Raw genomic sequence first — 23,966 nt, 5'->3', positions numbered from 1 at the left:
ATGATGAGCTTGAATACTATGACGATTTTTGCATGAAAAATGTCTTCTATTATAAGCTACAACCATATTTATACACTTTACTAAATTGTCTAATCCTAATGTACGGCCAGATACACACTCCTTCCTATTCAAATAATAAAAAAATGATAGAGAAAAAAAAAAAAGATACACCAGGGTTCCTATTCAAATTGAAATGTACATTTTCAAAATTTGAAATTCAATAATTGAAAAATGGGAGGGTTGAAAGAAGAAAAGAGGATAAGAGTGATGTGAGTGATGGAAAAAGAAGCATGTGGGGGAGTAGAGAAAGAAATGTTCCATTGAATGGATTCCATGTGTTGAAGGCTTAGGGAACTATAAGATAAAAGGAAGGGATATAGAGGTGGCTCGTCAGATGCCTCTTAAATGCATATGCAAATATGCAATACACAATATCTTTCTTTTTTCTTTTAACATTGTGATCATAATGATATTACATCTCTTACACAAATCTCTTACGTTTGGTGTGTATGTTTTTTGTATTGGGCCATTGTGTTTTTGTTACTACATGCAAATAAACTAATATACCACATGTTTCGGATCTATATCCCTTCCCTACTCCATCTTTTCAACTTCTTTTTTTACTTCTTTTCTTCATCTTCTTTTTCATTTATACATCCTCTTTTGATCATTTAGATATGAATATGTCGTATTTTAATACGAGTACATTCATGGTAATGTTTCTAAAAACTCCTTTTTGAAATATGGAATTACTTTTGAAAAATCACAAAAATTAGTTTTTGAAATCCTCCGAACAAGAAGCAATATAAAGTTGTTATCAAAAGCACTATTTTAGTTTCTTGTTTTTCTTTCAACTATATCATAATTTACGTGTGATAGATTACAATAGACAAAGATAGATTACTATATGTATCTATCATAATACAGATAGTCTATTATAGATAGATTAGATATTTTGTATATTTAAAAATAGTCCAAAAAATTATTGAATTGTCTTTGATCTTATTTAGTATTAAACTTACTTGAAATTAAACCAAGTAAGTTTTAAGGGAATGTGTTGCGAGTCTTTGTTTCTTTATACACCAACTTCATATGCACTGATAGGTTTGGTATAGTTTCAGGGGCTCAACATTATGCTCTTTATATATAAACTGAAATAATATCAATATTTACAGCTAGTTTAGTGGTAAAATTGTCATTTAGTCTTTTCTAACTCGTTATTCAAGTCTTAATCTTTACATTTTTTTTCTAACTTAAAATCCTATAGTCAACAATTTTTTTGGATTGGTTACCATTCATAAGGTCAATCTCCATCGACGTACTCTTTTTGCTATATGAGGTAAATATTTTGTCAAATTTGCTATTTTTTACGATTTCCTTTTTGTAAAATCAATTTAGATCAAAGTGTAATAATTACAAAATGAATAGTATACAATAAGATACATAATCCACCTTAATCATATACCATACTTACATTCTTTAGTTAATTTCTTATAGATATAAAAAATGGTACCTCTAAATAAAATTAAGATATTTAATATAGAAAAGAGTCAAACATAAACTTTGATCGAATTAAACTTTAAACTAAAATTATATCATTTAAATTAGATATTCATTTAAATTTTGAATTTTCATAATTTAAACTCTCAATTTTGTTTTATTTAAATACACTTGAAGCTTATAATATATAGGTAATTGTAATTGATGGTCATTTAAAAAATAATAATTAAGGATATAACAATATTTTGCCGTGTTTTTTCCCTCACAAACTCTTTTTCATTTTCCCTATACGTTTTCTCACTTGACCACACCAGAATTCATACTCATTTTTGGTTGAGTTTGCCCCAACTCAACTCAACCCCCAATTTTACCGACTGGACTTAGCTCAAGAGACATTGAGAGGTCACATGAACAATCCCTCGTTTCAAAAGTAAATGTCATTTTTTTTTTTTTTTTGTTGATTAGTTCAGCCTAAGGAATTGTACTAATAAAAAAATAACTCAAGATAGCTCGATTTTAGCATATTTAAGTTTTATTAAAAGTAATAAGTACTTAAATAATGTAAATTTAAATAACCATTTTGTGTAGTTTCTCTCCCTTGGCCTTTTTAAAAATGAATTTTGAAAATTGAAAAAATGCTAATAAATTATAAAACAAATGTGTTTCTTAAGAAAAATGAGAAATATGAATAAAAAGAAACTAAAAAGAAAAAAAAAAACATAATCATATATTCTCTTGACGTTTAGCAACATGGACATCTATTTGATCATGAAAATTTTAAAAATACAATTTTAATTTTTATCTTGATTTTGCTTCTACACTCTTAAAAAAATATACAAATTGATAATGTAGCACCTTGAAGTAAACTATTTCGTCAAAATACTAGCTCAGTTGTGCATAAGTCACCTACATCTCACATATACTTCATCTTAATTATTAAATTGAATTAAAAAATACTAATTAATTTAAAATTAGTAATGACCAATAAATAACTCAAAGAAATTAACTAATAAATTAATGGTCATAAATTTTACAACTTAAAAATTCTTCAAACCTTAAAACTTTTTTTTTATACATTTTTTTCTTTCTATTTTCCAAGCTAAAACTTCAATGATGATAATAGGATCTTAATTTTGTGCTTATTTCTTCTCAATTTTATACAATTATTTTTCAAAGTTTAAAAATAAATAAACTACTTATTAAAATTTAACTTTATTTTTTAAAATTTTGATAATTATCAAAGTTTAAAAACAATATCAAGTTCTTAACACTACTTATTAAATTTTTTTGATAGAAAGTGAATAACCAAAAAAAAAAAAAACTTTACGTGTTAAAAAGACCAAACAATTAACAAAGATTAATAAAAATAAGCATCCATGACATGATATAACCCTTGCCAAAAATATTAAACCGTATTTGTTGGCATGAGAAAGAGATGAGTTTTATTACTATTTTTTCAAGCGTTGAAAAGTTTTTTCTTACAATACTTACGATACTTTTTTTAAAAAAAAAAAAACATATATTAGTCAAATTTTACGAACAAAAAACAAAATTCTTTTTTTACTATTTGAAACTTAGTTATATAGGGAGAGGGTACTTCTTAAAGCTTAATTATTAAAAAACAAAAGAACAAAATGATTGTTATATAGGGAGAGGGTACTTCTTAAAGCTTAATTATTAAAAAACAAAAGAACAAAATGATTCTTTTATATATATATATAAAAGAAAAAAGGTAAATGACCAAAATGAAAGATGAAAAAGAGAGAGAGAGGTATAAGAAAAACTAAAAAGAGAGCAGAAGGGAACAAAAACAATCAGCAGTGAATCACGTGCAATGCAGCAGACATGGGAACTATTATCTTCACTCACAACTACAACACCAATCCAACCATCCCACCATTTTTATATATCTTTCTTTTTTTATTTTTTTTATAAAACAAAAGTATTAAAAATAATAACACCCTTTTCCATATGAATATTAAACAAATTCCTCATTACATATTTATATATAATTAGGCCAAAAACATTGACATTGAAACTCCAACTAAATAAAACACAAATACTCTACTGAGTTCCCGCAAAAAAATTAAAAATAAAATAAAATAACATTTAACTTAGACACACGCTTCATTCCCACGTGCGCCACAGTATTTAATTCTAACTCAACAAAGTAATAGATGAAAGAGGATTGATCTGTTCATCTCCTTCCATTCCTTTGCATTAACTTTTTTTAATGTTATTATTTTCTTTTTTCACTCTGCTGAATCACAAAACAAAACAATTCTCTGCAAAAATTAACTACTTTCCTCTTTTCTCTTTATCACCACCATTACTGACAGTGGAACCCACCCCTCTATATTCTTTCAAATCATTCATAAATGCTCCCTCTGAATTCAACCCCCCACCACCACTTCACTCCTTTTTTCTTGTCTTTTCTTTTCTTCAAACAAAACAAATATAATTATGTATTTATCTTTCTTTCTTTCTTTCTTTGTATTTTCCTTTTATTTCTCACACCAAAATAATATCTACAATCAAACAACAACCAGACCTCTCCTTGTTGCCTTTGGGAATCTGCAAAACCCAACCAATACTTTCCTCTCTTTATTTTCTATTTCTCTCTCTTTTTCTTTTAATCTGAACTGGGTTTTGGAAATTACCCAAAAATAACAAAAAAGAACTCTTCATACATTTCCCTTATATCCTTCCATCCTTTTCTCTCTCTCTCTCTCCCTCTCAAATTATATATATTATGTAAAATTTAAGGTTTTTTTTTCTTTTTCTTTTTTGAAGATAAGTAGTTTGGACCACCACCGCAAAGAAACCCCCCATCAAAACCCTTTTTTTTTTTTCTTTTATCTCTCTTTTTATATTTATTATTATTCGTCTGCTCTAAACTTGGAATTTTCTTTGTCATCTTCTACCCACACGCAATTATTTAACTTCCTCCTTTTAAAAGGTAGCCTTGATGAGGACGAAGAGGATGACGAGTCACTGTATCTCAACCCAGCTCGGACTCTCACTCGGAGCTGCGGTATCACTTTCGGTGCCTTCCTCCGACGACTCTCCAATGTCAACGGTTGCATCAACCGATAACACCCAACTATTTTATCCTATAAAAACCCAGAAACAAGAAACAAAAATATTATCATATACAAAATAATGATCTAATTGAAAGGTTCAATTACAAATTTAAAAAGAGAGACTCACTTTGCTGAGTCCATTGCACCAAGACTGGGCATGTTCAGGATTCAAGAGGGTCAAATTGGGAATTTCATTTGCCGCACAAAGTAAAGCAGCGGCAGCAATGCAGGAAGGCCAGTACTCAAGAAAAGTAGCGTCTGTTCAATAAAAATAATAATCCACCATTATTAAAGCCTAAATTATGAAATGAGTACTCAAAATTAAATGTGGCCATTCCTAATCCAAGCTAATAATTGACAATATAAATGAAGGTTCATTAGATTGATTGATTAATTAATTAATTAATGACCTCGAGTATTGGAGAGAATGATTTCCGTGGAGCGTGAGTTGAGAAAACTGGAAAATGTTCCTGTAGGATCGACTTTGTAAGCGAAGAATCCGATAAAGCTGAATGGTGTAACGGATCGGAGCCGCCAATTCAAAGTTGTCAGCACAAGTAGCTCCATCCTACGTATTGTTCTAGGTTCAAATATATATTTTGCTCCTTCAATCTATATATGATCTCATCATCAATATTCCATTTAAATTTAATTCTTTCTTCAAACTTCAAATTGATACTGAATATCAAAAACTAAATTAATACCTGCAGATCCACGAATGAAGGAACAATGGGTTCCTCCATTTTAGCTGCAAGTGATAAACAAGCCACTGAAAGAAGCTGCAATGGCCACCCATTTGTTTCCTGATAAACGACATTTCAATAACAAACATTCATCACAAACACTCGGAACCAATTATGAACAAATTTCTCAGGACGCAACGATCAGAACAGTTCAAAGAGAAAGTAAAATTAACTGATTATCACGATCAAAGTGATGTCCAATCTCAGGGGTAATATCAAAAAACTTTACAGTAACAACACAATCATGACAAAACTTGACGCTATGATTTTCAATAAAGTAAAAGTGACTTTTACCGGCAAGCGGCGAGAATAAAGGAATCGATCCAAGTAGTTGACGGAAAGGTATGCAGTGAGTGGTTGAAAACCGTAATATGCTTGAACCTGAAACAACAAATACAGTACAATCGATCAGTACTACTCATCGTCTTCACTGAAACAACAACAAACAACACAAATTCATTCGTTACACTTTCCAGAAATTAAATACAGTATTTCACAAAAGAGATGGTTAATTCATTGTGGATTAGGGAGAATCAGATGCCTTCGTGTAATCGGAATCGAAACCGCTTGATTACATTTAATCGTTGAATTCTGCTTAAAGAATATAAACCTAGATCTACAACTCGAGAATCGCCGACGATTCTTCAAGAGGTAAATGTAAAACAAACGAATAGAATTAGAAATGAATCGGATCGGTGAAGAGAGGAGAATAAGAATCGAAGGGAATACCTTGAGAATCCATGCAACAGAATCGGCTCTTGCGGAAGAATCGAGCGATTGAGACTGAAAGCGCGACAAATAATCAATTCCAGGAACGAAGTGCCTCTCGTCCTCTATGAAACTGGCGATAGAATCCTCACTGCTGGCCGGCGATTCAAGGTCAGAGGAGTACTCCAGTAAGTCTCCGGACAAAATACCGGAGGAGTCTTCATCACAGAGTAAGTGAGAGTCAATGAAGCAGTCGGAGGAAGAAGAGATGGACATGATGGGGATTTAGTATCCCTCATTCTCTTTCAGAGAGCATGGTCATCCCCATCCAATTGAGAAAAGACAGCCGGAGACACCGCGGGAGTATTGAGGTGAAGAAGAAAAAGGGAAGACGTGTGGGTGTGAGGGTGGATGAAGATGGGATGGAAATTGAATTTGGATGAGGGAATGACGAAGGGGAAGTTGGGATGTATATATACAAATTGTAACGGAAAAATTATGCAAATTCCGTTGGGGGTGAGAACCGTAAAGAGCTCAGAAACACAAAGGAAAAAGACTTTTGTTTTCATAATATTCGGCGTCGTTGTCCCTAATACGCTTGTTTTTTTTTTGTTTTTCTTTCTTTTTTTTTTAATGAAAAGGCAAAGGAAAAATAAATTTGTGTATTAAAAAAAGTAAATAGAAAATTGATTCAATGGACCAACCTGAGGCAGTATTCCGTTTTATTGTTGAGCTTTGTAGCGTAGGGAGTTTTAATTCTCTCACCCGCGGGTCTAATTGTAGGTGAAGCTTCATTGGATTCTTGTAGTGCCCACCTTTGGAACCTGTTGTAGTAGTACCACTAACTTGTTTTCTCCTTTTTGTACATCTCATGAGAAGTCTACTCTACAAGTCATGTGGCAGTGTAATTTCTCTTTAAAGATTTGGGGTTTATATTCACCATCTCATGTATTGGTTGTTGTCTTAGCTAGATTATTAAAATTTGTGGCAACCTTCATGTTTGGATGAAAGAGTTGTTGGATTGTATGTTGATCATCCAATAGAATAGAACCTATATAACTATTGAAATAAGATTTGTTTAAACAATGATCTTTCAACACTAACACTCTCAAAATTTCAATTCAAAAGCACTCGTTGCGGTCAACTAGGTCAAAGGGAGTTTTTGTGAGGTTTCTCCACCTCCTCGTCCTCTCCGATCTCCTTAGATTCCCTCACATATCGGCTTTTGGAAGTTCAATATCAATCCGAAACGTGAACCTTTAAGGATGACAAAGGAGTGGTGTGAGTGGATTGTTAATGATCAGTGTGGTCATGTGTTGTTGAGTAGTTGCAAATTCACCCAAAGGAGGCATTAGTCTTCTACCAGATGAGCCCTTAATTGATGGTCTATAAGCGGTCCAGTTAAATAGGTTAGTGTTAACTCACCTTTATGGTCGAAGTGTTGGAGGGGATTAAGTGTAGAAGAAGTACTTTTGAAAAAAGAAAAAAAAAAGCTAAATTATATATATATATATATATATATAAAATGCCCCTAAATTTTACTGTAAAAATGTTCTTTCAACTTTCAAAACTTTTGATTGAACTTTCAAAAATATGTTCAAAAATATACTTACCATTAGTTTTGGATAAAAACCGTTATTTAACAAATAGTCTTAAACTTTAAAAGAATTTTAAAAATACATTCATCATTAGTATTTGAACAAAATTCATTAATTTCTCACCAGAAAATTATCTTTGAAAATTTAATGTAAAAGTAAAAAAAAAAATGCTCCTAACCATTCATATGACGGTCAATTTGTTGGAAGTTTTCTTAAGTTAAAAAGGAAACTAAACATAATTAAAACAAATTACATGGATATACTTTTTTTTTTTTCATATAGATATTCTCACCTTCGATTTAGGGACAAATACTGTCATATGTAGCAACCTTTTAAACTAGTAAATTTGTTAGAGTCTATAATAATAGACCATATCTAATTGAAAATATTGGTATATCATTGATAGACCATAAGAGTCTATTAAGGTTAGAAGTATATCATTGATAGACCACTACAAGAAAAATGAGCTACCATGATATTTAAAATCTGTCAGATCTATAATTCATGATATTTATTTGCAATCATTGTACTGTCTATAGAGGTATGATTATTGATGATAGTTGTACAAAAATGTCACAATTGGTCTTCTCATGACAAAAAATAAGTGTCGAAAATGAAAAATTACTAACAATCATAAAATGTCATTGCCAAGTATATTATGACATATAATTATTATTGTTATCAATTGATTCAAAATTACGCATTTTCTGTGGTGTTATGTATATTGACGATAATTATAAAATGTCAAAAAGTAATATATAACGACAAGTTTTTCTTGCCAATAATATGGAAACCATGACATTCTATTGTCGAGGGTATTTGAACCACTATATATATTTTATGTCAACAAATGTTCCATCACGATGTTCTATCACAAGTTTTCTTGCCAAATGTCAACACTTGTTTGGTAGCTTCACCACTCCCGTTGGTTCTTGCAAGACCTAGTAAAAACACATTATTCATTTTAAAAGATCAACTCAATACATCCATGTCAAGGATAATCACAATAAATCTATTTATCTTAGTAAAGTGGTCAAGTCATTAAATATCAAAGATGAAACACAAAACTACCTATATGAACAAACTCAGCAACTTATGTTTTAAACAAGCAAGAAACAAGGACGGATTTAAGAAGGGGTCAGGGGTACGTGCTCCCTTATATTCTCGATTTTTGTATTTTAATATTTATTTTGAAGTTTGAAAATACAATCTATATTAAATAATGCTCTTTAAAAGTAAATTTTATTTTTGGGGAGTGGTTATGTCCCCTAACTCTAACATCTTGTGTTTGAATTCTATCTCTTGCAATTAATTTTTATTTTAAATATCAATAATTTTCTTCTTCAAATTATAGTTTTATTTATGGAAATGATTTTTGTTCAAAGAAAAAACCAATATAAGATAAAATCTTACCTATTTTCTAGCACTCACTTGTTATCTAACAAACTTTCACTCTCTCAACAATATTCCAGGAAGGATGTACTATTTTTTATTATTTTTTTATGCAATTTTTAAATTCATATATTTACATTACTTATATATGTATATATTTATTTTATTTTATTACAAATTTTATTACAAATCTTAACCAATTATTTTATGTCACCATATGCAAATGTTGTTGCCGCCCGGTAGGTCAGATAGGTGATTCGGGTTTCCGCGCTTGTGTGATAAACAGGTAATTTTTGTTACCTAAATCTGTTCATTTTCAAAAGAATAATTTGGTAATTAATTATTTTTCTTTCTCATTATGGACATTTGGGCTCGTCAGTTCACTCGTTTAACCCTTCACATTCGACCTTTAGTTGGCCCTTCTCCTCCTATATAATGAGCTCATCCTCATATTCTCACACACTGAAAAACGATCTCCCAACTCCACCATCTCTGATTTTTGTTTTCTATATTGTTATGAGTATCTTTGTTTTGTTTCTATTCTTTATTCCAATGAGTGCACATTTGAGTAGGGGAGCTATTTTAACATTGGGGAGCAACCGACAACACGATTGGCACCTCAATGGGCTGTGATTGCTTTCAGGGCAGTGGTTTGTCACAACACAACAACCTATTTAGTTCAACATTCTAATCTTATGTTCCAACAATCTGAAAACAATTATAATAATGTCGATAAAAATTCCAACAAGGTTCTTCTGAATTTGTCCAAGCTCGAATTGCTTGATAGAACGAAATATCATCGATGGTCCAAGAAAGTTCTAAACTTTTTCCAGCAGCTGGAAGTTGACTATGTTCTTATCACTGATCCACCATCTGATCCAGCAGTAACCATTTCAACACCTTCTTCTGATCTAGAATCATCCACAAGTCCTCCAATCGTTGACCAATTGAAGCAAGTGTCTATAGTCGATCTTGAGAAATAAGCAAAGCACAACAAGACAATTTGCGGGTGTTTATTAAACCATTTGCCAGATCCAATGTTTGATTCGTTTGTGGCCCAAAAATTTGCCTAGCCTATTTGCAAATAGTTTTAAATGGAGATGATGGAGATGATGTAAGCCGATAAAAGTATGTTGTTGGAAAATGACTATAGTTTTAAATGACAAACGATAAATCTATTGTGGAACAAATTCATGAATATGAAAATTTGGTGGCAAATATTCTATCCGAAGGAATGAAAATATGTCAAATACTCCAAGCGAATGTATTGCTTGAGAAATTTTTTTTGTTATGGAACGACTACTGAAATCACCTGAAACATAAAAAGAAGGACTTGAAACTTCAGAAGTTGATCAACCATACACGCAAGGAAGAAGTAAATAGATTGAAAGATAAGCTTGTTTCTAAAGATCTAAGTTCTATTAATGCTAACCTCGTTGAACCTTCTACTGTTAACAGAGACAAGTCCAAACATTTAAAAGGCAGAATGGGAAAATCATAAAAGAAGGAACAGTCCAAGGCCGTCGGGGGTAAAATTGAGAAGAAGAAATTAATATGCTATGTCTATGAAAAGTAGGGACATAAATCTTATTAATGAAATCAAAGAAAAGGGAGGCCGAACCAGACTATACCACAAGCTAATCTTGTTGAATAAGATGATTATGTCATAGTAGCTGTTGTGGAGGTCGGCCTGATTGAAAATAAGATTGACTGGTGGTTGGAGTTTGGTGTTGAGGTGTTGTTTCTCTTCAACAACCATGACTTAATTAACAAATGGTGAATGGAAATTATATTCAGTCTAGGAGATATATCACTAATCATGTTCACTGCATGCGAGTTGCTCACTATGTCTCTCCATATCATGTGACAACTAAGTCTTCATTGAGTACAAGTTTTCTTACTGCTTGCCCAAGTGCAAGCGAAACAGTAGGTTTACCTAATGATCCAAGATCAAACACAGGAAACTGATTCAAGATATTAGTTTTACGGATTACTTATCATCTAGGCAATATAAAAGAATTAATTAAATAGTATAAAGAATGCAAGGATGAACTCTAAATAATTATGTACACCTAGAGAATTGGAATATGGATGATGAGATGGAAATGTGATAACTTGTATGTGAGAGAGAGTGAAGGAATGTCAATTTATTGTAATACGACAACCTCGATGCGATATATCTCACTCAACCAACTTATGGACCACTAATTTGATTTTGGAGATTAGTAAAGTTACATATAAGATTTAGTTGTATATATAGTTAAGATAGGGTCGACAGATGTTGTCGAGTAGCTAGGGACGAGGTTTGCCAGGTTCACACCACCTCTAGTCCTTTAACAAACACAAATATTATTCATGCATCCAATTACTAATTAAAGCAAGTGTTCTTTCAGCACCTAAATGCCACAAGTACTCCATTTCTAGATGCAAAGGTTGTAATGGTATCCGATAAGTTTTATGCTTATTTCTAAGTTATCTTCTATCTTTATTCAACAGAGTTTCATCTTAAAAGCTGTCTGAGTGTCCAGATCTAATATTCAATTATAATATTTATAGGCTCCAATATTCATTGTCCACTAACCATATTCCGTATTCTTTGGCGACTATTTTTACACTTGTGGGATTCAACCATAATTTTGGAAAATGCACCATATTTGTTTTTCAGCGCTTAACTTTTCTAACAAATGGACGACCTTACGTGTTCTAAATATCTCTCATATTTCTTTCTATGCTTCAAGTAATTTCGTCTTTTAGTCTGTAACATTTCTTCACAACCCTAGAACTCTGAGTAGTTTCATTTAGCCTAGTTGCTCCCTCTTTTATAAAATTCTACTATGAAAAACACTTAGAAGTCATAGTTTCCCACAAGTCAACGCATCGTAAACGTATGAATGCATAACAAACACAATGCATAATTTCTTAGTATGTTTGACGTATTTCCTACTACTTTTTCTTAATTATATCTTGGATAAAGAAGAAGAACAACTTGCAGAAGATGAAGTAAATAAATAAAAGGACCTTCATTTGATATAGAGTTTAAATTAGGGAGCTAGACAGTAAAATGACTTCATTTAGTTTCCAATCACACAAATTCATTAAGAATACAACAATATTGTAACAACAAATGACCCAGATCACCAATTACATTGCATATTGGATAACACAATCATGCCATTTTTAATTAGCTTTCATAAGGAAACAAACTATATATGCTAAAAAATTATACAACATGCATAGTTTTCAAATTTTTAGTAAAATAATTGGATACATTGTAATTCAAATTATAAACCACGTGACAATTAGTACATTTGAATGTCAATTAACCTAAATTTTGGTTGAGACACGTACTATTCAATTATTAGTTTGTATTGAAAAATATAAATACGAAAAAAAAAAATTACCATTTTTTTCACAATAAAAAAATAATTTTTATTGAAAAGTGTTCATGCCCACACAATTAAAGAAGGTGGAAAGTTCTTCTCAATAAAAAAAACAAAAGAGAAAAAATTCACTATTGATTAAGAGTAAAAAACAATTTTTTAAAAAAAGTTATAGAAAAAATGGCGTCGCCCGGACTCGAACCGGAGACCTTCAGTGAGTTAGACTGACGTGATAACCAACTACACCACGACACCATATGTTCATAAGGACTAAAATAACATTTATGATTTGACACAAAAACTCAGATATTATGACGAAGCATCTGCTTATGTAGCGGCCCCTATCTTCAGCTTCAGTGAGAAAATCGTTTATCCGAACGGAGCAGAGATGTTCGATTCTACGCCCCTTCACTGCCCTTTCACCACGATTTGCCCGTTGCTGCAACACAGTTGCCATTACAACTCTTCAATTTCCACAAAATTCCGCCCCCCCCACCTCAACTTGTCTCTTATCCAGGCCTCTGGACCAATGGGCTTTCCTGTTTTTGCGGTGAAGAGGTTGGGGAAAGGTGGCATTGCCCTCACTGAGCCAAGTGATTCCGACATTGGCTTTGATGAATTTTTCGATGAGGGTGAGGATAATTTTCAGGACGAGGATGATATTCTTTTGCCGTTAAAGAACACGAAAGAGTGGCATGCGGCGAGGCCTCGTGGATTTGGAGAAGGGAAGGTGTATGATACTTCGATTGAAGACAACTTGCTACAAGAAATGGAGCAGATTAGGGAAGCTCAAGCTGCTAATATCAATAAGCTCAAGGATCAATCTTCTTCTAATCCCAACTCTAGTAGAAATGTCGTAGAGATAGCAGGTCAGCCTCAATCTCTCAATTTTTAACTCTTTATTCTCTGATTCTGCAAACTGCTGCTGAATCGAAATGTTTGTTATTGTTTAGCTCATAGTTTTTGTTATTGTTGTTGTTTTTTCTGTAAATTAAATTTGTGGGTGTAGACATTTGCCCAGATAGATTATATCATTGGTGGATAACGGTCCGTTGCTCTTATCAATTAAAACACTATGGTCTAAAGTGAACCTAGCTATGTCAGTGACATTCTTGGACATCAAATAAAATTTGTGAGCTTTGGAAATGAATCTCTATTTCGGATAAAGTGTCTAAGAAGCAGTAGACAAGTAGAGCTTTATCTAATCAAGTGAAGTTGATAGGAGTATGTGTTTGTTTGAGCGGAGGAGATTAAGGGTGCGATAGTGGTAGATACCAAGTAGATTGTACAATTTGATCTGTGGTAGCTGGGTTTACTCTGGGCCTTGATTAGAGCGAACTTTGGATGGTGATTTGGAGTGGGACAGATGAAGGGAGGACTGTTAGGTTTGCAGAGAGAAGGTAGAGATCCACTGGTATATAAGTGAGGACAATTTTTTTTTTGGTATGCTATCTTTCAAGTGGTTTCCAAAGTAAAATCGTGAGGACGTATGACCAAAACATAGAATATCATATCATTTTGGAGATATGTGAAGGATTCGTTTTCAAAGATACATGAAAGAGTGAAGTTTTGTGCACAGTTGGAGGAAACAAGCATACGTTGTCCCAATCTAATCAAAATCTTGTGGCACTTTGTGTGTCCACTGATGGGGCCACCGGGAATTCTTGGTGTACTAGTTTTATGGGCTAGTACACTATTCTACATGTACAACTTGTCCCCAAAAAGTAGTTTTGCTCTACTGCTGAATGTGCAGAATCCCAATGTTGAAAGTGAGCACAATGGTTTAGAAGTAAATAAGCCATTTTCTTGCTTCATATTGGCCCCCAATGCCTATTCTTTATTTCTTGCACGCTATCATCTTGTTTGTGGACGTTAGCCTATGCTAAAATTGAGGGTTCAATCATGACCAATTGTTGTAATTTGAAATCAGCTTCCTTATTCCAGCCAAATCAATTTATTTGAAGTTCTGGTTCTACTTTTACTTAGTTAAAGATGGAACCCCCTTAGTTCTTTGAAATCTTGATGTCAACCCATTCAAAATATAGCTTAGAAGGGTTTTCTATCACCTCTTGCTAGAAATGATTTGGTCTGGGAGGGGTATCAAAATTTGGTTGCGTGACACATTTCTTCACATTAGCTTAAAAATTATGCGCTGATAAGAAAGCTGCAGAAACTCTCTAATTTCAATTAGAATCGCGTTTTATGCAAAACTAAATATTGTTAATGCACAAAATCAACCGTCGTAGTTCTACGCAGACCCACAAATTTAAAAATATTAAAATACTTTTTTTTGACATCTGATTGCTTTTTCACCAGACATATTTCTTAGGACTAATTGGGGGCTATGAGTGAGGAAAATACTTTACTTAACAAAATACTTCTTTCAAGTTTAAGACAGTAACATTACATTTTAAAGTTGGTATAGAATGGGACAATTGTTAAAGTTTAAGGTGCAATTCTATGAAATTGAAATTTTAGGGTAAATTGATATATGTTGCAAAGTTCATTGTGTAAAAGTTGAGTTTTCCCAAAACTAGAGATGCTACAATACTATTATAACTCAATAATAGTGAAAGAGAATTTCTTCTGATCGCATCCTGTCTGAGATTTAGCCACACTGTTGTATGAAATCCACTCTAGACTTGTAAAATGCGTAGTTATTAATGAACCTTTTTCATTCTAATTTTTCTACTTGTCTATTCTAGTTTGATCTAACCTTGAGTATCATGCATTTCTTCAGCTCCAGAAATTGTTAGTACTGGAGTTTGTGTACGCATTATCAACCTTCCTAGAAAAAAGAACATTCACAGAGACCTGGTCGTGGCTTTTAAAGGGTTTCCTGGAATAATCAATATAACTCCTGCAGTCATTGGAAACAAAAAGACTAGGGATCCAGTCTGCAAGGGTTTTGCATTTGTTGATTGCAAATCTGAAGGAGATGCCTTAAGGTATGTTTATGAGAAGAAATTGTAGAACTCAAAGAAATTTAGTTCAAATCTTTTTCATAAGCAAGCTAGCTTCAAAATACCAAACTTATTTAGATGAAAAAGGTAGCAAGGCCGTATTAAAATTGGTGAAGTACATTCTTATTTCAAAACTCTTGAATGGTTATTGTCTGATTCTTATTTCACCACCCTTTTTTTATAATAAAAACATTTTCTGATGAATGTACACCAAAAGATGACTACAGTAGAAGCCTACAATTTGGAGATTAAGTTAGATAAGCTGAAGTGAGTAAATGGGTGCTTAGTTTTGCACACAAAGGCGAAAAAAGAAGAAAAAAAAAGAAAAAACTAAATCCATAAAACAATCAAAAGCGGAAAAAGAGACTTCGAAAAGACGTCTTGCTCGACGCAAAAATTTCAAAAGAAAGTTTACCTGCCAATCAAATTGTCTTCTTAGTACCACCAAAAGGATGACTGATCAGAAATGGTGCTAGAAGATCAAAAATATTGTTGGCGAATTGAAATGATCGTCCAAAAGCTTAAAAAGTAGTCTGTCAGAAACTAGATGCAAAGGAACAATGCATAAAAAATGAGTTGGTACCTCAGCTCACATGTGGCACCAAAAAAGATAAAAGGTGCGTGAAGGACATTCTGATAGGAAAGACGTCAAAGGGATATTAAAGGTATGCTAGTAATCAGTGGAGTAGTTTGTTAGGGAAGTTGGTTGTAAATAGAGGGAAAGGGGAGTGGAGAAGATAAGCCATATTTTGGAATATGAATTAGGGCTTGAGAGTTATGTTGGGAGGGTTCAAGTACCTGGAACACAAGCATTTTCGTTATATATGTTATTATCAATATATCTGGTTCTATCATATTCTCCTTTCACTATCGATGGTTTTTTTTTATATTTTCTTGTAGAAAAGTAGGGGAAATACAAAAAGGCATATTACTAGTTTTTTTCATTTAAAACAATTTTGTTGGCTTGTAGATGTCCTTTATTGGGAAATTGCTAATAAATGGGAAGCCTTCTCTCTTTGCCTTCTAGAGTTCTTTCTTTCCCCACCTTTTTAGTAAGAATGGCGGTAGAGTCTAGATTTGTTTTAGTAAGAATGACTCTAAAGTCTAGATTCTAGCAAGATCTTGTTTGTTTTGTGTCGGCCAAATTCACAAAAGGCATTGGGAATGGCTATTCTGGCGCAGAAACCCACGTCGGTCCGAGCGTCGGCAATACTGCGTCGTCATAGGCAAAGCCGACGTGCAACACGACGACTTCGGCAAAATTGTTTGCCTGATGGGGACTATGATCGACTGGCGTACGACGTCGGGGAAGCATTGTCTGACGTGGTCAACGCGTCGGTAATGCGTCCATGTCCGACGTGTTTTGTGGGTCGAGAAACATTTTTATAATATTTTTTTTTTGGTGTTGGGTTCGAATTCGACTTAAACTCAATCAAATTCTAAACACAATTAGTGTAAAATTAATAAAAAATATTTAAATACCAAATTAAATTTATATTAAAATTAATTCAAATATTAAAAAACTACACGTTTGTAGGTTTCGAAATTACATGAATAATAAGAAGTAAAAACAAAAAAAAATAAAAACATAATTCTAAGCACCGACGCCAGTTTTCCCAACTTCTGCACATTGTCTCAGCATGACTTTAGCTAATATGATAATAGGGATATGGGCAGAATTGCAAAGATGGAAGTTGAACATTATTATGAGGTGCGTCGAGGGAAATACGAGGTTGCTTCAAACAGAAACGACCTTTGCTTTGGTGGTTCCAAAAAATTGATTGGGAAGAGAGGAGCAGTAAATGACATGATCGAGAACCGAAGTCATAGAAAGTTCTCCACTTGCATATTAAGTAAAGGTCGTTTCTGTTTGAAGCAACCTCATATTTCCCTCGATGCACCTCGTAATAATGTTTAACTTCCCTCTTTGGACATTCTGCTCATGTCCTATGACCATACTAGCTGTTACTATTTGACTTTCTAATATAAGTCTGATTTCTTGATGTTGAGCTTGTCCATTGCATATTCGAGTTTTAAATTCTTGCACCTAAGCTCTTCTATAGCCTTCTCATACTCTTCATTTTCAATAGCAGATTGTAATTCTGAAATGTACAAATTTAATATCAACGTACATACAATATACAATCTATACATACAATTTATATAATTCAATGTCAAGATATGTTAATAAAATGCTTACTTTAGGACAATAGATAGATGTAAGTATCGTGAAAAATTCAATAAAAAACGTACAGATTCAACTCCAAATTCAATTTCAAATTCAACTTCAATCTTAAATCCGAACAACACTAAATTCGAATGTAAATTAAAACCTACGACTTAAATGAAAATCTAAATACTAAAACTAATTTGAAATCTAAAATCTAAAACTAATAACTAAAACAATCTAAACACTAAACTAAACGCTAGAATACGTGAAAAAATATAACTAGAAAATTGTGGATATCAAAATTAAAAAAGACGAGAAGATAAATATGTGGATGTAAAAAATAAAAGAGACAGAGAAGATAAAATGGAGATTCACATTCACATGTACAACTAAAACCAACTCATGAATATTTTTTAGCCATCTACACATGCCATATACAATCTACCATTTACAAATTATACATTCAATATACAATATATGTACAACCTAATCTACAATCTACAATATATTAATATATATTTATTTAGAAATAAAAAATAATAAATATAACATTTTTACCGATAAAGACAACGAAGTAAGTGGACGACGAATGAGGACGGTGGGCGACGAACGGCAATGGCTGCAGGCATCGACTCGATGGATGGTGGAGTCTCTTCTCTCTTTTGTTTCGTCTTTCTCTTTACCCTTTTCTCTCTATTGTGTTCTATGTTCTGTGAACATAGAACTTTAATAATAGGGGCGTCCCGAAAATGTCGTGAGAACCCCACAATTGCGACGCCATAAGTGAGGGCGTCGTTTTTTCTCTATGTAATGTCGACGCAGTCACTTATGGCTTCATGCAAAAGTTTTCAAAATCTTTTCAAACGTCACTATTTCTCACTACGTTGTCAGCCCTTACGTCGGCAAAAGGTAGGCCTATAGACGTTCCACTTTTTTGAATCGCGGAAAGGTTGTCATAATTATTTAAAGGTTCAACCTTTGCCGATGTGGTTAACGCTAACGTCGTTGTAGACGGACCGATGGCCGATGCCATGCACGTATACGTAGCGATTGATTATAATTTTAATAATAACTTTCCCTTTCTCTGACGCTATACACTTCCACGTTGGCCTTAGATGGGGCATCGACGACCGACGTGTACATGCATGGTCGGGATAACTCCGATTTCTTGTAGTGAAAGTCATTTTCCATTAAAATAAAAATTGAAGCTATTTACATTTTTTGTTTGTTATGAGGTCATCAAAGCATCAACTATGTAAGACCACATCTTTACATGTCTTGGCACTATCTTTTTGAATGGTTTCTAGGTTTAATCTAGAACATAACAACATTTCATGCATCCATAATCCTTGATAAATTGGTTAAAAGAGTGACATTTATTTTCTTCAGTTTTCTGCAAGCATTTGCTGGACGGTATCTTACGTTTGGAAGGGTTCAGAAGCAAATAAAATGTGAAATAATGAATCGACATTTCATGTCTTGGCACTATCTTTTTGAATGGTTTCTAGGTTTAATCTAGAACATAACAACATTTCATGCATCCATAATCCTTGATAAATTGGTTAAAAGAGTGACATTTATTTTCTTCAGTTTTCTGCAAGCATTTTCTGGACGGTATCTTACGTTTGGAAGGGTTCAGAAGCAAATAAAATGTGAAATAATGAATCGACAAACTTCGAGTTCCGCTCGCAATAGTTCAATGAGCAGTACCAATCATTCTCGACTAAGTATTCTTGAAGAGGAAGCAGAGCAGTTTGTTGACATTGACGTGGATTTAGCCAGTGAAGCCACAAGAACAAAAACTGAGGATATCGAAGACGATTTGGCTTATGTCAGTGAATCACATTCGCATGAGGAGGATGATAATGGCGTAGAGTCAAGAACAGAGTTCACAATTCAGTCACCATCTGAAAAGGAAGTAAATAAAATTGAACTAGAAGAAATTCTTCCTCAAGGAAGAGAGGAAATTCATAGGGAAGTTTCACCAATCAAAAGAAAAACAAAGGTTTCAAAGAAAAAGCAACCGAAGGAAAAAGGAGAGAAGAAATTATTAACAGAAATTCCAGGATCTGCCAAAAGGTCTTGCTGCTTAAAGTGATTGTTTAGAACATGGTTTTACATTTAATGCTTTGAAAGACTAACTTAAATTTTCCTTTTATGTAATGAATAAAATGCAGGTTAAGGATAAAGGAGAAGGCTGTCTTAACAGACGTGTACTCAAGATATGGAAAGAAATCAGCTTTGGTTTCACAAGAAGGGAACTAAATCGAGTGGATGTTAGTTCCCTGAAATTAAGAACGTAAGAACTTTAACCCAAAAAGCTCATATGAAATGTGATTTAAATGCATAAACTTCATTTTCTTGGTGATTATACATCAAATTTGTTCAGTTAGAGGGGCCTTTTATAGACTTGTGATAATTTTTGGTCTTATTTTAAAATCATCCCTTTTTTCACATTTCCGAATCATTCATTGTAATCTCCAAGGCAATGCTAATTCATTTGTTCATTCTGGTTATTCTTGCCTCCATCTAGTGCAGTCAAATTCCTATGATGAGACAATCCCACGTTGGAAAAATGTAGGAAATTCATATTCCTTGTAAGATAGATGAGCTACTAGTCTCACAAGCAACAACCGATTAATTTCGAGATGAGCGAAAGATTCTGGTTAGAAAGTAATTTGGAGTGAATAAGAGTTGGAGTTCTTCAAGTTCATTGGTTGGGATGTGTTGGATGAAATAAACTAGTTATTTGGTCTATAAATTATGCAATCTTCGAATCTAATATATGTATAGAAATATATCTACAGTTAGAAGAGTTTATGTGTGAGTTTTTAGTGGATTGTACACACAATTAACGAATATTGGTTAATGTATGGTTAATGAGTTTAGATAATTGATCTTATATCATTGCAGTTTATGATTTTTAAGTTCATTGGGTTCATTTCCTCGCTCGTTAAAGACAATGAGATTATAATATTTTGGATAGAATTTGAAATATTCAAATTCAATTAGGTAAATAATATAATGTATGCTTATACATTATAATCTAAAATTTATATTTTAGAATTCAATATTTGAAAAAGGAGTTCAAATACTAATTTAATATGAATTGAATTTCTTATTAAAACTATACTTAAAATTAACGCAATTAGATATAAATAAACTATACAATTGATTATGATTTAAATATAGGTTAAATATGAACTAATTTAATTAGTTGAATTAGAACAATGTTTATTTAAATGAAATTATTTATTAAATTAGATTTAATTAACTTTTAATCTAATTCATTATTAAGGAATTGAATTAATAGTTAGATTAAATAATATATATAAATATTTTAGAAAAGTAACTCCCCTACATGGGAATTACTTCAAACGTTGGATTCTATGGACGTTGGTCTCCATCTTCTTTTCTACGTTGTTTCTATAAAGATCACCCTGTGTTTTATCTCTCCACCTTTTCTTCTCATCTCTCCACCTTTTCTTCTCAGTAAAAGTCCCTAATTTTCTAAAAGGTTCCCATTCAACCTCAACCGTTATTGCTAGGAGAATAAGGAGGTAGCCAAGGGGTGGTGTTCGTGACTCACTAGAGAAACATCAATGTATGTAAGATTTCTTTTCTGATTATTTTTCTTTAAAATGCATGTTTATTTTAGTAAACAATAGCCTTGTTCTCTGTATTTTTGTGAGTGTAAGGTATTTTCAAATCCCAATTAAAATTTAGTTTTGGATTCTTAAATTTTTATTTGGCTGCGTAATGGCTTCATCCCTACAAGTTGTGGATGTTAGCTCATAAATATGGTAAACATCCTCCCTCTATCAATGCAATTTCCTTTGTTACTCACGTTTCTCCTTTCTTGTGCATTTTAAATTCTCCAACAGTTGAGGTGTTGCTCTAGCTCTCCCTCCCCTCTCTGCTCATGCATTATTTTATAACGATCGTGCCCTCTAATCGCTCCTCGGTGATTCTTTATTTGAACGGCGTTTGATCATCCATGGTGAATACTCGCAGAGGTACTCATTTTTCATATTTTGTGACCGTCATGTTGCTTTGAACCAAACTCATGAACTCACTTCTCTTCGTATCACAGAAGGAATGAGGGTAGAACTTATTTTTGAAAGCCCGTCTGAATTCATCCCACGTGGTGAGGCCTTCTTCGCCTGCCCTTGCTGTGTGGAGAATCCACCAATCATGTGCTCCATGTTGCAACAAGTGCGTTGCTAATTTCACTTTCCTTTCTTCACGGCAGTCCATCACCCCAAAACATTTTTCTATCAGACTTAACCACTTCTCTCTGTCAGTCGAGTTAGTGGTTCCTGCAAAGGTCATTGCCCCCAACGCCTTTAGCCTCTCGATGCTGAATTTTTGTCTAACTTCTAAGGGAGACGATCAAACATCTCTTCCTCAGCTCTTCTCCCCACTGAATCGTGTGGGTTATTAGACACCTCGCCTTGCACTTGTGCTCTATTGGCGCTCCAAGTAGCTGGAACATTTGTTGCCACTTGTCTAACTCGTCTTGACCTTCCTCGGGGTGCTATAGTTCCTATATCACATTAATACATTAGACGTTCTTATCAATACATGACACCATATGCATGACTCTACTTGAGACCGATCCCAAGAATTTATGCTCTAATACCACTTGTCACGCCCCGTCTCTAAAGTCACTCCATGCGACCAAGTGGAGGCATGCCGCTTAGTTGCCTAACGTGCATCTCCCTACGAGATGACACATTGAACGTCTAGTAAGCGGAACAACTTCTTAACTATAAAATTTAAACGTGGAATTTGGACTTGAATGAAATAAGAAAACTTCATTGATAGACAAATCGCAAGTGTACACTTGATTCTTAATACACGTGCCTTTAAAAATGAATTGTAGACTAAAAAATGACTTGAGACTCACATCGCTTCTCCATGCTATAGTAGATAATGGCGGCCAATACTAAAATGATGCCATTAATGAGGCACGATAGACTATCCTTCACTAATTCGAGGGGGGCGGGGGTGAAATAAAACAACGTTTGAAGGATTAGACGAAAACGCCTAGTGAATTAGATCTTTTATCAAGTACTTTTAATAAATCAAAATCGCCTTATCTCCACATAACCATTTCTTAGAACAGGCGCTATATCAAAATGTAAATCAACTATATCATACTTTATCGCGTAGTATGCTTTTCGCTACTAGGTGTTATTTTATAGGTCCATTATTATGCACAATAAATTACGTTTTTGTGTACTCTCTCCTTGTCTCGAGTGTATACTACACTATTTTACCAAGTTGTAGGCATGCAGAGAAATTCCAATGCACAAGCAAACATCATTAATTCTCTTATGCATAACGCGTCTTCCTATGCCAGATCACACAGCAAGTATAAGACATCTCATACCAGATCACACAGTAGGGATGAGGCATCCCATACTAGATCACACAACAAGTAGGAGACATCCTAATCAAGATCAAACAACATGAATAAGACATTCTATTTTAAATCACACTGCAAGAATAGAACATCTTATCCTAGATCACACAACAAGGATAAGACATCATATTACATGGAATATAGAGATCATCTTCTTTCAACTTTAACAAATCTTGTGCATTATTCAGAAATCATCATTCCAAGACATGACGTCAACGTTAATCTCAAGCATTCAACATAATGCAACACCAGACTCAGAGAGGATGCTTTTACGACCCTCCTACTAGAAGATCATTCACAAATACTCTTTTTTTTCTACTTATAAAGTCACTTACATTATGAAGGTGGAAAAGCATAATGGAGAATCATATGAATCATAGTTTCATAAGAATATATTAAGGATTCAACACATTTTAGAAACCCTTTTTCGTTTGGAAAACATTTGGTAAGAAGAACCACTTACAGTTACAATCAACTAGCTTCCTAAGCCAAAGTTTCCCTTACACTTATCTGAATTCTTGTCAGAAATGAACTCCTTTCGCATTTTGAATCCTTAGATACCTCTCCAGGTCACATCACCGGATCAGTTCCTCAGTTCTTCAAAGAATGTGATATCTATGGAAGCGTCGACTTCATTTTTGAAAACGGGTTTGCTGTATTCCAAGATTGTAATATATACGCTCGATTATTTGACGTTCAAATTACCGTAACAGCACATTCAAAATAGAGTGTAGGTTGTTCGAGTGGCTTCATCTTCCAAAACTACAATGTGACTGTGTCGCCAAAGATAGCATCAACTAAGGACAAGGTAACGATGTTTCTTGGACGACCATGGAATATGTACTCGATAGTTGTTTTCATTGATTCATTTCTTGACAATGTGGTTCAACCTAAAAGGATGGTTGGAGTGGCATGGAGTACTAGAGAATGTATTGTATTATGCAGAATACAATAACAGTGGTGGAGGAGCGAACACTTCTCAAAGAGTTAATTGGCCTGGT

The 23,966-nt window shown here is 33.4% G+C and overlaps 2 protein-coding genes and 1 non-coding gene across 6 annotated transcripts; 1 reads left to right on the top strand and 2 right to left on the bottom strand.

Moving 5' to 3' along the window:
• Nucleotides 1-3,445: 3,445 nt before the first annotated feature.
• On the bottom strand, nt 3,446-6,583 carry LOC101210686 (cyclin-D1-1). The gene is made up of 6 exons (XM_004143749.3): nt 6,056-6,583; nt 5,621-5,707; nt 5,288-5,386; nt 4,994-5,195; nt 4,711-4,841; nt 3,446-4,613 (listed from the first exon to the last, which is right to left on the bottom strand). The coding sequence occupies exons 1-6, from the start codon at nt 6,308-6,310 to the stop codon at nt 4,380-4,382; spliced, it is 1,008 nt and encodes a 335-aa protein (XP_004143797.1). The 5' UTR covers nt 6,311-6,583; the 3' UTR covers nt 3,446-4,379.
• A 6,002-nt stretch (nt 6,584-12,585) lies between these two features.
• TRNAV-AAC lies at nt 12,586-12,659 on the bottom strand. The gene has a single exon. It is a non-coding gene; the product is annotated as a tRNA-Val (tRNA).
• Nucleotides 12,660-12,745: 86 nt separating this feature from the next.
• On the top strand, nt 12,746-22,142 carry LOC101210443. 4 transcript variants are annotated; one of them, XR_004216642.1, is made up of 7 exons: nt 12,746-13,273; nt 15,145-15,352; nt 19,128-19,616; nt 19,715-19,836; nt 21,031-21,141; nt 21,422-21,553; nt 21,631-22,142. XR_004216642.1 is itself a non-coding variant. In XM_031885395.1 (5 exons), the coding sequence occupies exons 1-4, from the start codon at nt 12,793-12,795 to the stop codon at nt 19,800-19,802; spliced, it is 1,266 nt and encodes a 421-aa protein (XP_031741255.1). In that variant the 5' UTR covers nt 12,746-12,792; the 3' UTR covers nt 19,803-19,836; nt 21,031-21,379. The 4 variants fall into 4 exon arrangements, 3 of the variants coding, with proteins under 3 accessions (XP_031741255.1, XP_031741254.1, XP_031741253.1); XM_031885395.1 differs by lacking the exons at nt 21,422-21,553; nt 21,631-22,142 and having other exon boundaries at nt 21,031-21,379; XM_031885394.1 differs by lacking the exons at nt 21,031-21,141; nt 21,422-21,553; nt 21,631-22,142 and adding an exon at nt 20,076-20,439 and having other exon boundaries at nt 12,747-13,273.
• Nucleotides 22,143-23,966: the final 1,824 nt, after the last annotated feature.

This window comes from Cucumis sativus, chromosome 5 (genome assembly GCF_000004075.3).
Source record: "Cucumis sativus cultivar 9930 chromosome 5, Cucumber_9930_V3, whole genome shotgun sequence".
In the NCBI taxonomy this organism is placed as follows: domain Eukaryota; kingdom Viridiplantae; phylum Streptophyta; class Magnoliopsida; order Cucurbitales; family Cucurbitaceae; genus Cucumis; species Cucumis sativus.
Note: the sequence above shows the minus strand (reverse complement) of the source record. Positions and strands in the feature narration are given on the sequence as shown.